The sequence below is a fragment of the Zonotrichia leucophrys genome, chromosome 7 (assembly GCF_028769735.1).
Source record: "Zonotrichia leucophrys gambelii isolate GWCS_2022_RI chromosome 7, RI_Zleu_2.0, whole genome shotgun sequence".
Lineage (NCBI taxonomy): Eukaryota > Metazoa > Chordata > Aves > Passeriformes > Passerellidae > Zonotrichia > Zonotrichia leucophrys.
Genome location: NC_088177.1, coordinates 37,721,256 through 37,738,624, shown reverse-complemented (window position 1 = coordinate 37,738,624; position 17,369 = coordinate 37,721,256). Strand labels below are relative to the sequence as shown.

The window sequence follows — 17,369 nt, the reverse complement described above, 5'->3', positions numbered from 1 at the left end:
ATAACACCCCAGTTACCTCCTGCCTGTGCTGAGGGCAGGAACAGCGCTAGCACCTGAAAGCAAAGCCACATCACCTCCCAGGGCCCAGGGTTAAGACTGATTTTCTCCCAAACCACACAAATCTACATTCACATTCCAAAGAAATACAAAGAATGTGAGTTTGCAAACATAAGTGAAATAACATTTTCTATCTGGTCAGAATAAACCAAGGTCTCTGCTCTGCTACCAAATACATCTAAACCTGGTAGTGCACTTGAGACCAATGCTAGTGACCCAAATCCTTCCTCCTTTTGCCTTCCGTCTTCCAAATCTTCTCATTCCCACCAGTGGCATCCTCCAGCCCCTCCCCAAACCACCACCTTCCCCTGACAGCACGGTGCCAAAGAGCTTTCCCTCAGAGCCTCCTATCACATCCTGTCCCTCCACAGTCCCCAGCTGTGCTCGCAGGCTTCCCCCCAGCTGGAGGCAGAAAGGAGCCTGCACATGCAGGGAACAATCCCCACACACAGCAGCCTCTGGGAGCCCCGGATCTGGAGGCTTCCCTGGCACAACTGTTCCCATGGCAGGCACTGCCCATCGCTCTCCTGGCTCTGCAGGCAGGAGAAGGGAACTATTGAGCTCAGCTCCTGCATCTGTACAGAGCTGCAGCTTCCCAGCTCACTGCTGCCCTTGTCTGAATCCAGAGGGGGGGTTGAAAATGCAGGCAACCATTTCAATGAGCTCCTCAGCATTATTTAGCAGCACTGAGAAATACAGTTTGCTACCAAGCTTAGCCCCAGATTAATGGCCAACACACCCCACATTCCTAATTTATCACTGCAAATTTACAACTAGATTCAATAAGTACTATAAACACACAAGTGTAATAGATCAGTTACTGGTGCTAGAATATTTTAACCTGGAGCAAGTACAAAATATGAAAGCTGAGGTTATTTTGATTATAGATTTCAGCTGTGGGTTTTGATGTAAAGAGGAAAGTTAGGCACTAATTCCCCCCTTGAACTGAATGGCAGGAGCTCAGAAACAGGAACAGTCACCAAAGGTGCCCCAAAATGCCAGGTTTTAGAGCAGCAGCCCAGAGTTACCTGAAATTCCAGGTCTCCCTTTGCCACAGCCAGGGGCTAGCTTTTTCCTAGCAGCAGCAAACCCACCACCCTACACATAAGACCTGAACTGACAAAGCACAGGAAAAGCTGCCCTAATCAAACAAAGCAATGATAACGTGCAGTCAGAATTTCTATGCCATGCCTTACACAGTAACACTGAATCAGGAGATTTAGGAAACTCCCATGGATTGAGCTCTACTCCTGAGTGCACAGGCTGATACAACACCAGAAGGGGAAACACTTGGCACTGTTTTGTGAATTGTTCTAGTTCTGTGATTTCACAGAAGGACAGAACATCCTGAGTGGGAAGGGACCCCGAGGGACCATCAGTCCAACTGCTGGCCCTGCATGGGCACCCCGACAATGCCACTCCCAATTTCAGAGCTGTCCCAACCCTGCTGGAGCTCAGGCACCCTTGGGACTGTGAACATTCCCTGGGGAGCCTGGCCAGTGCCCACCACCCTTCAGCCTTGCACTATTCAGCTGCCTCAGTGCCAGCTCACAAACCTTTAAACAGGGAACATTCCTGAGACATCCACAATCAGAATTCCACATACCCAATCCTTAATCCCTTCTTTAACACATTCATTCTTTCTCTGCTCTCTGGACATTTAAATATTCCTTTCACCCTTAACCCAGCCTGGGAGACATTCTCATTCTCAACTCCCAGTACATTTATTTGCTCTAGAAATCTTTGTACAGCATCCCCAGACACCCACAGCACCCTGACACACACAAGTACATCCTAAAGTCTGAATTCCCTCTTTTGGGAAGGTTACTCACACAAACTAATGACTCCAGGTGCTATTTCCATATCAGCAAGCACTCCTTCCAGGGCATTGTTTTCCATATGGTCCTGCACAAACAAGCTTCTAGAAAGCTCACAGTTACTCTCACTGTTGTAAAACAGGAGGAAAGGAAAAACACAGACCCATAAATTGCTTATATTAAGTTCATTTATTCCATGGACAGTGCATAATTGTCATAAAACAGTTCACCATGAGTGGTAACTTTCCACAAAGCTGGCAGCCAATTTATGGAGAGTTCTACTTTTGCATATGAGGGAAAAAGAGTGAGTGCCAACACCTATAAAATTTGTGACAGTGCTAAGAAAAATTACATCTCCTTAGGCACTTTTCCTTTAAAAAAAGAACCTCTGAACTCACAGTCATACATATCTCACTAAGCACAAACATGCTGGGAATGTTCAAACTGCTCTCGTGCTGCCTGAAATCTCTCAGCTCTGGGTTTCTGTTTTGGTTTTGTTTAACCTTGGCCTGTGAACTCTCAGTGTCAGCCACACCTCCCATAACTCTTCCCATGAAAGAGATTTCAAAGTTGAAGCACAGGGATCTGAGCTCTCTCTCCAAAGCAAGAGCTGAGCATGAAGCACAAGTCCCACAGCAGTTATTTATTCTATACCATCACTCTGGACACCTCTGGGCAATTTTCTAATTAAAGTGAGTAACTGAGAGGTTCAGAGGCTTCAGTTTCATCCTGTGAAGAAGCAAAATAAGATGAGAGTGGAATAATCTCTCAAGCCAAAGGCAGCAGTGCAGCACATGCAAGTTACTGTGCACCAAGTTCTGTCCTCTGAAGGCTCTCTCAAAATGATGCAACTTAAAATTCTTCACTTAGAGGACTGACTGCAAGTATTTCTTTATACTTATATAATATATACTTATATATTTCTTTATAAAGCAGGTGGGAATGGCAACATACAAACAATTTATAGGGGCATCCTCAAAACTGAGTTTAAAAACTGTCCTCCTACTCTTTAGGCAAAGGCAGCACTATGCTGCTGCAACTACTACAATCTGTGAGGTTAAACACATGTAACTACAGAAAGGGGATTGACTTGCAGCTTCTGAGGTTCCCAGGAGGATTTTATACTGCAAACAAGTCTCTGGTCTTGTCCCACAAGATGAACCCTCACAGAACTCGGACACTCACCCAAACCAGCTTCCTTCCTTCAGCTAATTTTAAACAACAGGGTGAAATGTTATAAACCAAAAGGCAAACTAGAAAACTGCTGGGAGAGAATCAATTCTCATTGTGACTCATACTGTTAGAAGAGCCCCAAAACACTCTTACAGAAAGAATACTAATTACTTGCATAAACCATGCAGAAACTAGAGAAAAACCAGGAAAATCCCCCTGATGCAGGAACACTTGTACAGCAGCATTTTGAGTCCCAGTCCTGTTTTAAACTGCCTTGCTTAGTTTCTTCTGCAAGTCCTACAAAATGCAAAAACAAACTACAGGTTCTCCTTTTCCCTACACATCACTTGGCTGCTATCCCATCTCCAAAGGAGTAGAGACTTTGTATCTTTGACTTCTGTATCTCATTACCTCCATCTACTGGCAAGAGCTGCTCCGGGTTTATAAACCCCCTCCAGACCCAGCTCATACTTAATTATTTAAAAAAAAAAAAATCAAACTAATTTCAGAAATATTGATAATTAATCAGTGAGAAGGAAGAACACAAACAATTCAATTCCAAACCACCTGAAGGTACAGGCCAACTTGTAGATCTCATACCACTTTTTTTCCTGTTGTCTAGAATTTATTCCTCCCTACCAGTGTATGAAATTTATCTTTGGGTTGAAAATCAAGAGCAGGAGCCACAGCCCAAGACTCCATTTGAAATATTAATGTGATTTCCCATTAAATTTCACAGCCTTTACTGGTAGCAGATGAGACATAAAACCAGAACATCCTGGAGAGCTTTGGGTTGGAAGCTCCAAGCCCATCCCATCCCACCCTGCCATGGCAGGGACACCTCCCACTGTCCCAGGCCGCTCCCAGCCCTGCCCAGCCCGGCCTTGGGCACTGCCAGGGGTGGGGCAAAACAGCAACAGAAGCAAGAACAGCTCCTGTTTGAAACAATTCCCGGACTAGCACAACATCCCAAGGCAATCCCACTCCCAGCCTCTATTCCTGCACAAAGCCACAGCTCATCTGCAAACCCGTTCTTCAAAACAAGGTAACAACAAAATGAATAACACACTACAATTCAGGCACATCAAAACACATTTTTAACACTTAGGAAGGCTGCTGGTCTCTACAATCTTGCTTCCCCTACATTAACCCTTATGAAGGGATCCCATTAATCCCTTATTAATGGGATCCTCAAATGTGCCTGGAAATTTTCCTTATATTCAGCTGTTCTCTGTAAAGTACTAGATTATTTTAAGACATCAAAACTATCTGTTCTAAAGCAAAATAAAATGCATGCATTCCTTTTTCCCAGACCTTTTTATGTTATTTATTGTACTGCTCCTCATCCCCAACTCTCACAGTTGTCAGCAGCCAGAAGGGGGCAACATTTGAAATATTATGTAAAACCACAACCAGTTCCATCAGCTGCACAGCACTGGGACATGCTTAGTCTTACCAAAAACCACCAGGTTGTCCCAAAGCTCCTCACTTACCACTGTTACATGACATAAAATTTCCATTTCCTCTTTCTAGAGATCCAAGATCTCCACTGAGTGATTTGATCAGATTTTTGCAAGCAGTGAATTACTATCCCATCAGCACTGCAGCATCGTGATGCTTCAGCCCAAGCAAAACTGTTCTGCAGACACACTACTGTTAATTTGTATTATTTTATGCAGTCAATTTAAAAATGAGACCTTTTCCGAAGCATTTCTGACTCTTTATTTACCACCCTATGTTCCTAAAATACACTCAGTGTGCACAGTTCCTTACTTAACTTTCACAATAAAGTCAAAGTGATGATTCACTTAAGGGAAATGCAAAACCTTTTCATCTCATGATAAATAACACAGATTCAGTTATTCTTTGAAATTCAGTGAGCAAAGCATGCTCTGATCCATCCAAGACAGAGCTGCTCACTGATCCACAAGCAGAGGCACAAAATCCTCTAAGAGACTGCTGCTATGGTGATGCCTCTTCAAGAGTGAGCAACATCCACAAAAACACCGTGCAGAAACAAGGCAAAAACACTCCTTTGGGTTTTAAATAGTAAATTTCAATTTGAGGAGTGACAGAGAAATGTTACCATGGAAAAACAGTTTCAAGAAAGAATCTGAATGCCCTCAATCAAAGTTAAATCTGGGATTCACCTAGAGGTTTGTTTTTCCTTACAAGGATGCCAACAGGCTGCATTACTTTATCTTTTAAAGTGTATTGCTCCTAAATCTGATTTTTAGCTGTTCCTCCATGCCTGGCAGAGTTTTCACCTGAGAGTGAACCTGTGTTTGTGAGTTTGTTCATATTGTGCTTGATCAAACCTGCTCTGACATTACCTGCTCCAGGCTGGTGCTGGCTGAGAGGAACCCCACAAGGAACCAGCACCTGAAGGCATCCAGCACTAATCCCTGCCTGAAAACAGAATATTCCCAACTGGGATTGATTTGGGGCTAAGGATGAAGATGCTTGGCATTCTGTATCAGAATCCTTCAAGATTTCTGCCCAGTTTCCATGAGAACTAACCACTTGCTGTTTAAGTCAGGCTGATGTAATTTAAATTCCCCATGGCTTTACAGATGTGTTGAGTTTGAAAATACAATAAAATATTTTCAAGCTATGACATAAAGAAATTTAAAAACAATCAAATTTCACTTCATAAGTAAGCTTCATGTGTGGGGAAAAAAGTGAAAATTTTGTAACAGGAAAGTAAGCAAAAAAAGGAGTAAAAATTAGTCACAGAAGCAGGGGAAAGGCCACAGTGATTTACTAACACTGGTTTAAATATCCATCCCAGGCTGATCTTCCCCCAGTGATGTAGGAGGAAAAGGAACCCAAAGCGCCCTTTTGTACTAACTCCTGAATACCAAGAGTTTGGGACAAGAAATGTCACATTTCTTTCCAGCATGTCCAGATAAACTGGCCCTTAAGGCTGACTAATTAGGCAGCTGTTTAAGGGAATGAAAGATCATGAACCAAAAAAGCTCCTGAGCCAAGATCAAACAGTTTTGTATGTGCATGATCCCCCTCAGATGCTTTCCCAGAACTGCACGTCCTGTGCAGAAGCTGCTTTAAGCAAAATATTCACACAGACTTCAAATTTAGAAGGTGGGACAAGTTTTTATTAATAAAAAAGCTTTTAATTTATCTTATTGTGAAAAAATTAAATATGTAATTAGTTCTGCATTCTCATATTTCTTGACAACAGAGCACACACCATGCTCATCCTTCTTCAGGTTTCTCCTGCACTCATCCCTGTCAATAATCAAATAACCAGATCTGGAAATACTGAGAGTGTTATACTGAGTCAGACATCAATATTGATAGAGGCTTTTTATTAAGTTGAAAGTCATTTGTATTCTTACTCCTCTGCCAGGATTGCATGCTGGTTTTCATTTATCCATCTACTCAAGTACCAACATTGCCATTTTCTCAAAAAAGCACTCTTTTAACATGATCATAACTCAGATTGTTTCTTCCCATATACACAGCACATATTTATACATTTCCCTTCAGCATATTATACATCCTGTTCCAGCTAGAGAAAACTGACAGTATTTAAAATAAAATATTGTATTTCCCATCAAAGCAAGACCTGCAAGGCCCAGAGCCAGCATTAAAGGTTTAAAGGATTCCAAACCCCTGGATGCTCATTAGCAATGAGTCTCCAGCACCAGGTCCCTGCAAGATTTCAGCCTCACCTGTCAGTCCTTGGACTGTCACTGCTCTGACATCACAGCAAACTCTCACCTCAACATCCTTCTGCTTCCAAAAGTCACCTCATTACTGGTGTTTGAGTTCCTCATGTACCAACCAAATCTGCTTTTATTCATATGCCAGTTATGAATGTTAATTTCTTTGCTATATCCCAATTCATAGATGGTCATAGCTGAGGATACTGGAAAGGCAAAACTCCACAAAATAACTGCAAATGAACCCAGAACAAGCCCAAGTGTTCCCTTTTTTAACAGGTTATCAGAAGAGGTTCTGGTGGAGGCAGTGGTAAATACTGCTCAGGCAATGCTACTCCAGCTAACACAGTGCTTCCTCATGGAAGAGAGGATTCAGGATGGGGAGCAGTATTTCACCTTCAGAGGCCATGGGAACATCTGCATCTCCTCTGCACAGGCACAACCCACTGACCAAGAATGATCTGCCCACAGGATTTATTATTTATCTTGCTGCTCTGCTCTCCAATAGACACATAAATATAGTCACATAAGTATTGTCTGGTTAAAAAAAAGCATCCATCAAGCCAAAAATTACTTTCCAATATTTTATGAATATTGCTAATTACAGTAAAACAATCTTGCTCTGTCCTTAGTGCAATGTTTCATCTCTATTCACACAAACAGTGAGAATTTTAATTTTTTTTTTTTTGGAGATTAGGCACACTTATTACAAGCACCCTGATGAACTGGAAGGTTCTTTGTCTGGTTGCAGAGCCCCTCCTCTTTCTTTAGTTCACTGCCCAGTTCCCAGCATCTGAGCACTTTCAATCAATCCCTGAAGTCCCTGCAAAGCTGAAATGCTCCATTTATTCTGCACAGCCTGGCCCTTCAGAAACTGATCCAAATTTCTCTTTTCCAGAGTCAGGATGCTTTTAGCAGCTTGACAATATTCCTTTGGTACAGAAGACTTCATAAGAACCTCAAATTCATTTATAACTGCTACTCTCAGAATCTCAGACTGCTTTGGGTTGGAAGGGACCTTCAAGCTCATCCAGTTTCACCTCTTTCCACTCACCCAGGCTGCTCCAAGCCCCATCCAATCTGGCCTGGAACACTCCAGGGCAGCCACAATTCAAGACCTCATGTTAAGTCTGCCTCTCTTAAATCCTGGCTTGGAAAGGACTTATCACTTATACACGAAAGGACAAATTTCTCAAAACCCACTCTAAAACACTCTTATTTCCTTCCCTAGCACATAAAATTCTGGAAGTTAAGAGAATTCCCTGCTATCCATTTTCCAAACCATGTGGTTGAACTTGGTCACCACCAGGATGTCCAGGACGCAGGATCCAAGCAGGCCCTGGGGCTGCCAAGAGTTCAATTGACAAGAGGCTGATGAGCATCAGGCCAATCCTCCAGAGCCTCATTTCTCATTTCTAATAAACGCTGACACTGCATCATATTAGCTGCAGTTCCAAATACAGTAAATACCACCAGCATGTATTTATATTTACCAAGAGCCCAATTTTTTTGTGTGTTATTAACTTTACACAATTAGCATGTTCTTTTGACAGGCACCAAGCTCAGATGAGTTCATATTGGGCAGAAGTTAATTAGTGTTTGATTCCAAAAGCAGAAAATGGAACAGTTTGGGGATGGGATTTATGTAGCAGTATTTTTTGCTGCTGTTGTTGCTACTGTATTGGGGGTTTTTAAGGTTTCCATATTTTTATCTTCCCAAAGAGACTGCCTGAAGCAAAGTCATGGATCCTGTGTATTATCAGCTCCCTCAGCAGGCAAGGAGCACTGCTCATTATCACACCTTTGCATTTACTTGTACCTGTTGCTCCTGGGATAACAACAATGTGCCTGAGGCTCACAATACCTCTGAACTGCCCAAAAAAGGCATTTCTTAATGTGGATGCTCCCTAAAGGAAAAACACTGAATATCCTTAAAAGCACAGGCATCCATTTTTATGTTATACCTATGAAGTTTATTCATCATTAATGCCAAACTTTCTGTCACATCACATTTTCATTACTATCCCCAAATTTAACATTCAAATCCATCTGCAGACATGAACTGAGTGTTCACTGCTGCCACTATGTTTCCAGACGCTCTCCATAGGAAATGTTTCTGAAAAGAAGCTGAACTGAATGGCACTGCAGGATTGTCTCTGCATGGGCACTCAGGTTCTGTCTGCCTGACTGGCCAAAGGCTGAACTGCTGATCCTGGAGCCCTTTTCCAACCTCACTGATTGCATGCTCAGGAACAGTGAAACCACAGCGCTCTGAGCTCTGCCAGCCAAAAGTTTCATTTTGCTATTTTTTAACTACCTAATATAAGGATAATAAAGTAACTGTGAGTTGTTTACAGCACACAGGTAACATCAGGCACCTGAACTCATCAGAGCAAATACTGAAACTCTGCTATAAACAATTATTTAATGATTTGTACTTAACCTGCTAAACCCTCCCAAACTCCCACTCCCCGTAAAAAGTTACATTTCCCAGATTGTGATGTATTCCATGTGCTCATTTGGGCTCTGCCAGGGGAAGACCCTGCTACCATTACAGCTGTGCCATGAATCCATACACTCAGATTTCAAGGATTTCTTTTAGAATGGGTGCCTTAAGCCTGGGGAAAAGAAAAGGAGAGGAGGAGAGCTCAGAGCCCCTCCCAGAGCCTGCAGGGGCTCCAGGAGAGCTGCAGAGGGACTGGGGACAAGGATGGAGGGACAGCACACAGGGAATGGCTCCCACTGCCAGAGGGCAGGGATGGATGGGATATTGGGAATTGGGAATTGTTCCCTGGGAGGGTGGGCAGGCCCTGGCACTGCCCAGAGCAGCTGTGGCTGCCCCTGGATCCCTGGCAGTGCCCAAGGCCAGGCTGGATGGAGCTTGGAGCAGCCTGGGACAGTGGGAGGTGTCCCTGCCATGGCAGGGGTGGAAGCAGATGAGGTTCAAAGGCTCCTTCCATCCCAAACCGTGAAGGATTCTGCAGTGATTCCATAAATGCCTTTACCTGAACCACTCCAGTAACACTCAAGTGACATTTCCAAACCTTGGCCTGATGAGAAACAACCAGTTTTAATCTCCTCCATAACAGACTATGCTCAAGCACTGGAAAACTGACTTCATCAGCTACAGAATTCAGGTTAGCAAGATTCTGGGTAGTCTAAAATTGTGAATATCACAGTCATGTGAAATGCTAAAACTTCACATTCCCCACAACTAAAACTCGATTCCATCCTGGGCTATAGTATACACAAGATACCTCTAAGAAGGGTTTGAAGAAAAGTAAACAACTTTGAGAAGTGGGAGTTTTACTGTGTAAACTTCTTATTTTTCTCACTCAGCAAAAAAAAAAAAAAAAAATCTATGAATAAGCAATTCTTTTCAAACATTTCAGATATAGTGCATCTTTTCCTTTAACCAACCATTATCACAAAAAATGCCCTCAGGGGACTTCTCTGGAAGTTTTCCACGTGAGGAGGAGAAACCAAATGTCAGAGAGGATTCCTTTGCCAGAGAGCAAGGAAAGCCAAGGGAAGCACATCACCAAGGAGGATTCCAGGCCCCACAGACTGACAGCAGTTCAGGTTGCCATGACTTTCTCAGACAAAGCATCATGTTTTGTTTGAAGCCTGTTCCATTCAGCATTCATTCTGCTGCATCCACTTGCCTGCATTCTCTCCATACACAAGTCCTGCTGAGCTGCTGCTCAGGTTTGTGCTAAACCCCCACAGCATCTTCTTGGCAGCAAGAATCCCAACAGCAGCAGGCAGTGAAGCTCTGCCTGACCAAAGCACTCATCCCAGACCAGCTGAAGCAGCATCCTGGGCAAGTCATTCAGTTTCAGGTCCCTAAAAATTACCTAGTGCTGGAGAGCTCACAAACACGAGAAGAAAGCACTAAGTAAGCCTGCAGCAGGAGATTTGGTGTCTCAACAGGAAGATAAGGAACCCATCTGACTTATCTCCATCATGCTCTCACTGAAGCAGCCTCACAGAAATAGAGCAGGTCATGAATTTTCTGTAAGGAGAATTGTAGAAGCCCATCAAATATTAAAAAGCACTGCAGATGTCTGCAGTCCTTTCTAAAAGCTTTTTTCAGATGAGCAAAGAGGACACATTAATTAATTCAATTAACTGTTTCCAAACATTCCCCTTGTACAGATCATTACCTTTCTTTGGATGTTTTTATTACAAAATTAGTCTGTTCCTCCAGGGTTTTCACTGCAGAGCTTCTCTCCAACTGTAACACTGTTTGTTTATCCAGGCTTTCAGAAGAATTCACAGAACCTTACTGCCTTCTGCACAACCTAAAGCAGTAGTTCCATCTCCCTGATTTTCAGAAAGCCTCTGCTATCAGCCACATCTCCAGGTTACCACTTGCACAAGCAAAAACCTTAAGTACAAATACGAAATTACCTGCAATGCAAAAACAGCCTCTTGAAAATGATCAGGAATGCATATGAATCACTTCAGCTTATTGAATTACTGCATCTAGCCCACAATCCACTTAATGGGGTTTCTTAAATTAAATTTCTCTCCACCAAACACATCTCCCTGTCACATGACACGAGCTGAATACCTACAGAGAGTACTGAATTTTCATCAGATCCAGCAGCAAGGTACCTGCCTGAGTAATTCTGGCAAGATCAATTTGTTTGTGTTCCAAGCAATCCTTCATTAGTGCATTACTTAAAAATCAGTCTGTTTCTAAATAGGAAACCTGCTCAAAGACATTACTGCAGAACAGAAACTGGACTGAAAGCTGAAAAACATCATACCTATATTGGAAATGCCATCTTCTTCCAGTTCCTTTGCAGCAAATAACATCCTTTCCAAAGCAGCAGTTGCAGAACCAGCCTGTGCAGCGCTCAGATGCCCCTATGCTGACGGAAGCACATCTCCATCAGGGAAGGACAGAGCTCTCTGAGGTGCCACCTTCAGCCACCCAGAGCTCCCCAGCTCCTTCTGCATCATCCAGGCAATCGTCTCCTGCTCTTACATAAGAGCAGACTCCCAGGTGCCCCCGTCTGCAGCACGGGGCTGGCACTGCAGGCAGAGGCTGCGGCTGTCCCGTGCCAGGCCCAGCTCCCCATGCACTGACCTCAGAGGCAGCAAATCAGCACCTGGGGATCTCTGCTCCTCAGGGCTTCCAAAAATAGAACAGCAGCTGCTATCAGAGCCTGGCTGCTGATACCCAGCACCACTGACCACATCTAAGACCTCCCATTTCCTTAATGCCACAGCCAGACTGATTTATATTGCACTCTGTATCTGACAGTGAAAGGCTGCCCGATATCCATGTGGTTCTCAGCCTGATAAGCAGGGTAAAAAAAACCCAAACAAACCTTTTTTTAGCATAACCTTGCATGCCAGCTGTGCTTACTTCAGGCTTTAGATGCTACCAAGTGGAGACCCCGCTCAGATTTTCCCAGCACGAGTGCAAAGGGCCATTCTCAATGCACAGACCTCGCACATAACTGGCATTGACAATTGGCACTGACACTCTTGGATCCAACGACATGAATTTATGATGAATTGAATCAGCTCTCAATTAATCAGATTAGCACCCCAGCTGTGAACACATACACTTCAGAACCTTATTCTTGGACTGTGACCTCCTGTTATCTCCCACTATCATAGAAATTTAATCTGTCAAACAATCCAGTACAAAGTCCATGCAATTACATCCGCTTAAGTACAAATCCACGCTTGGCCGTGAGCCCTCAGCAGATACATCTTGTTCAGATGTCAGTCAAGTTTTGTTCAAGTAATTACAGCCTCTTTCTTACTGGAAACAGCCACTGCTTTCTGCAAAGCCTCAAATTTCCAAAGCACTGAAGGGCAGGCCAGGATTGGGAGTGCCAGTTTTACAAACAGCAGGTTGGAGGAGGGCCATGGAGGCAGGATCACTGAGGCTGCTATGGATCAGCCAGTCCACCCCACCTCAGCAGGGACACTCCATTAACACTCACATCAAGCTGAATCTTGGCATGATTCACAAGTTTCTCCACTTGTACCTTCCCTGACAGAGAGAACTCGATCACTGCACCTTCCATCTTTCTGGCTGTAACCAATGCACACCTCAGATGGTTTAAAACAGAACAGAGAGGACCAGAAACACCAACTGCAACACACTGGAGAGGCACAATACAACCTGAAGCAGAAACCACATTCTCTTATTCCTTACAAGAATCCCTTGTGCAGGTCCCTTCTTTTATTCCTTTCTCCCTCCATTCTCAGAATGGTGCTCATGCAGATTTCAGCTCAAATAAAGTAAATGCATTGTACCTTAACTAGTTCCATAACAGGCAGCAAGGAAGCAAAACTGGACCTCAGTTATTTACAATAGCACATAGGCTATAAGATACCTAGCTGTTTAAGTCAGAAAAATTAATAAAAGGATTCCACAGAACTTTGCCTTCTTTCTATTCACTCCTCAGATTACAAATGCCCCATAGATTCTTTTCAATGTAACCAACTTTATTCAATAGAACTCTGATCGTAATCTCCTTTAACAGTATTTTTAAAAAATATACAAGCCAACAAATGCTCTCATTACCCTCCATCCTTTGTACAAGACATACATAATAGCTTTATATTTGTTAAATTAAATTAGATGAAACTTAATACACCAACCTACAGAGGAAAGCTAGTTCAATCAGTTCTTCAGTCTTGTTCCTCTATTCAGTTCCTACTTATCCAGGTGTTATTGGGTCAAGTCTGGTTTTTTAGTTTCTGTAGTATAAGAGCTATGTAAGGAGATTTACTGACTCAGAGTTGCTACTTATTTCTAGCAGAAAATATGTTCAAAATGCTGTCTTTTCACTTTACTCTTCAATTATCACTATTTGGTTAATTTTGAACCCTTTAGCAAGTGTTACATCATGAGAGCGTTGCTTCATGTCTTTAAAGCAGTCATGATCAACCACAGAAGACTTTATTCAGCTTTACAATGATAGATAATTATCTAGGGCTAAACACTCCATGCACTTTTTCAGTTATATCTGTTACTTCAGTAAACCTTCCCAGGTAGGAGCTAGTGATTTCCTCTAGCATTATTTATGAGTTATCAGTTCAGGAAGCTGATTCCTCCTTGCTGGAATTATTTTATAGCTGATCATCAGAAGGTTACAGCATCAGCCAAGCCAACGGCATTAACTCCTCAGCATTCTTTAAAAGGCTTTCCCACTATTATCAACTGATAAATGTAATTCAGCCATTGCACAGCACTGTTTATTCACTGCTTTGGCTGTTTGCTGCCCTTTGTTGATGCAGCAGAGGCTTGCTTTCAGCTGCAGGGAAACACCTGCAGGGCTAATCCTGGAGCAACAACTTCAGCTCCTGCACACGCCCCACGCTCACAGCAAAGTTGGCTTTTCTGTTTTCCATACACAGACATGACAAACAGCTTATCATGGAATGGTTTGGGCTGGAAGGGACAATAAATTCCACCTTGTTCCACAGATACCTTCCACTGTCCCAGGCTGCTCCCAGCCCCATCCAGCCTGGCCTGGCCACTGCCAGGGATCAGGGGCAGCCACAGCTGCTCTGGGCACCTGTGCCAGGGCCTGCCCACCCTCACAGGGAACAATTCTGGACCAGCAATTTCAAGTCTTAAGTTTTCTTGCTCCTGCTGCCCAACACAGAGCTGCAGAGAACAGGCAGCTGCCCTTGGCTGCTTCAGCCCAGAGGTCGGGCAGAACCAAACCACGGGCTGGTTTGGAGCTCTGCTTTCCAAGTGCATTGGCAGCCACCACACACAACAGCACTTCCCACAGATGCCTTGGATGTGAGGCAAACCACAGAATGCTCGCTCATGAACTGAGCAGCTTATCCTCAAAATACTGCAGGCTTTCAGAGTGACCTAAACCAACTGCGTGGGCAAAAATGAGCCCCCAGCAGCAGCGAGTCTTGGCCAAATGGTCAGCACAATCCATTCTGTGTATTTATCTTTTTATTACAAAGCTCCAATCTGACCTTTCAAAAGCTTCTGATATCCTGCTTAACAGGGGTGGCAGACAGATATTTCTTGGTGTATTGTTCCAAAATGGTATGAATTTGCTTTACATTTTACATACTTTTTAGGTTTGTACCTATACATACTATAGATCCTTTTGTCACCATCCTGGCTTACACTTCACATCAATATTTCAACAGTTTTCATCCTCAGCCATTGTTATGCTAAAACCTAGGTGTTAGCAGAGCTCTATTTTTGAAGCTGTCTGCCAGAGCATGTCTCACTCAAAGCAGCCTGTCAAAGAAATTCACCCCCAGCATGAACAAAGAGAGATGGAAAAAGTAGTTGATGTCATTTTATTTTTTTCAATATGAGAACAAGTCAGTGAGACAGATCTAGATTATTATGAAACATAGTAAATTAAGCTATTTGCCAGGCCTACTGAAATTCAAAATTCAGGAATCTGCCAGGAAAATGATTTTGAAATTAATTTTATTTAATTAATCCATATTACATTTGGTACAGCCACACTCCATGATCCTTACCTCATCCTTATAGGGAATTCCCCTGTAACAGAGTTCATTTATGGAGAAGACAGGGCATTCATTTCATGGCATCTTTATTTTGGAATGACAAATTTGCCAATTAAAATTTTAAAAAAATGAAAGGGACAAGAATTCAAGGAAAGCCTGAATTCAACCAGGTAGTTTGATTTAAGTAAGTTGAGGCTGAACTGAAGTCACCCACCCCTCACTGGAATCTACTGTAAAGAGCAGCAATTCCTGGTAGTTTAAGATGTTTTCTGCATTTCCTCCTCAGCCATCAACCAACTGAGGCCAATCATCACCTTTTCCATGAGCACAGGGCTGGAGAACGCTCTGGGAACATCTGCCTTCAATAATTCATCTCTCACACTAATGAGCTCCTGAGCCAGGGGCTGCAGATGCTCCTCACTCTCCCCTTCCATCCAAGCCCTAATTACACTCAGAGTGTGTTTATTAGCTTGGACAGGCGCCCACCTCCCTCTGCAGCTCCCTGCTTATCATCGGCCCTCCCATGCAAACAAACATTCCTAAAACCTGGAACCTCCCCGAGATCTCGTGGAGAACCACAGCCCATCCCCATCAGGAGCTGGTAGCACAAATCTCACAGGGACCCTCATTAGAAGGTTCTTCCAAGAATTGGGGGTAATCACCAAGGCAGTGGCCCTCAGTTATTTAACATTTGCACTCCTTTTTCCTTCCTGCCTGGGGTTCTCCCTGTTCCATCACATGGGCAGCACCCAGGGTTCCTTCACTTGTTTCCATTTCAGATCAAAAATCCAACAGCTGATCTGTAAACCAATAAGCCAAGTTATTTTTCAAGCACGTCTTTAACATCATCAAGTCAACATTGCTAATGAAGCAAAAGGTATAAAGCTCTTATAGCTGAGTCTTAAAGCAAGCAAAGAAATCAAATTTGTACTGACCTTTTAACATGCATGTGTACTCTTTTTTCAGTTATAAGCCTAAGCTGAAAACACTAATTCAGAGCTGAGCATTGGCCCCTTGGCTTGATTCTTATACTGTATTTACCACTATTTAAAAAAAGCATCTGAGATCCTTCCATAGCAATTTCACTGCTCCTAGGCAAAGGTTTAATAATTATTAGCCTGATTCTGTCATTTCTAAAAAAAACCCAAACAAACAAATAAACCCAGCCAAGTCCCAATTCATTACAGTAGTACCAGACTCCCCTAGTATTGTGACTTTTTTATTTCACTTCAGTTGTTCAAAGTCAATATAAATTCTTTTCACTGCACAGTTACTAGGCCAAAGTCAAAATGCTTTTTTCCCAGTTCAGCCACATCAGGCTGATCTTCATCTCTTTCCCAGAACTCTAATTAAGTCCTTCTCATAACTGCTCAGAGAATGCAATAAGATCCAATTTCTTTGCAATATTTATTATTGCAGTTATCATCTTGCAACAGCTACAGCCAAGTGAGCATCTGACCAAGTCCTAAAAAGTACCATTGTTTGGCTAAAAACCTTCTCCAAGTGCCTGAGTCCCAATCGATGTGAGACATGACTCAAGAGCGAAGGAATTCTGCAGCTCCACAAAACTGAAATAAGAATTAGCTGTGAGTAGCAGCCAGCGGCCAAGGCAAATCGATTGCTGCCCTGATCAGCACACAGATCACAGCCCTGCTTTCTGCACAAACTGAAGGTGTCCAACCTGGCTGTGGTCTGAAACGCCAGAGACTGGGGCCCTGTGCAGCGTTACGGCTCAGCCAGAAAAGAAACAACTCTCACTGCTCAATGCTCACCCTGTCCATCGGGCTGAGCCCACAAACAAACCCAAACCAGCCACACTTCCAGTGCCAAGTGAAACATTCCCACCAGAAAACACTTCCTGTTGACAAACAAAGCATCAGCCCTTCTCACTTGCTGTGTATTTCTAGGAAATAAAGCAGCATTCTGCAGATTTGTTTGTAAAGATAATCACTGTGAGCGATTACAGGATCAAGCCCTTGATCAGATTTAAGTGTCCAATACACACTGTCTGTCTATTTACAAACACCTGGTGATAATCCCCTGTTGTCCTAGACAGAGAGGAATAAAAACCAGTTCTGAATGGTGAGTGCTTCTTTCTAGGTAACCTGAGGAAAAACTGACCTTGAATTATACAGCAAATAATTAAAAT

The 17,369-nt window shown here is 43.1% G+C and overlaps 1 protein-coding gene across 5 annotated transcripts in view; it reads right to left on the bottom strand.

Moving 5' to 3' along the window:
* The window catches only part of AGAP1 (ArfGAP with GTPase domain, ankyrin repeat and PH domain 1), a 335,965-nt gene that overhangs the window by 300,459 nt on the left and 18,137 nt on the right, over positions 1-17,369 (bottom strand). The window contains exon 1 of one of the 5 annotated variants that reach the window (XM_064719069.1): positions 11,509-11,758. The exons of the other annotated variants lie outside the window; for them this stretch is intronic. Coding sequence (XP_064575139.1) covers positions 11,509-11,557 — 49 coding nt within the window. The 5' untranslated portion in view covers positions 11,558-11,758. Of the gene's footprint in view, positions 1-11,508; positions 11,759-17,369 lie in introns of those variants that run through there. 5 annotated transcript variants of the gene reach the window in all.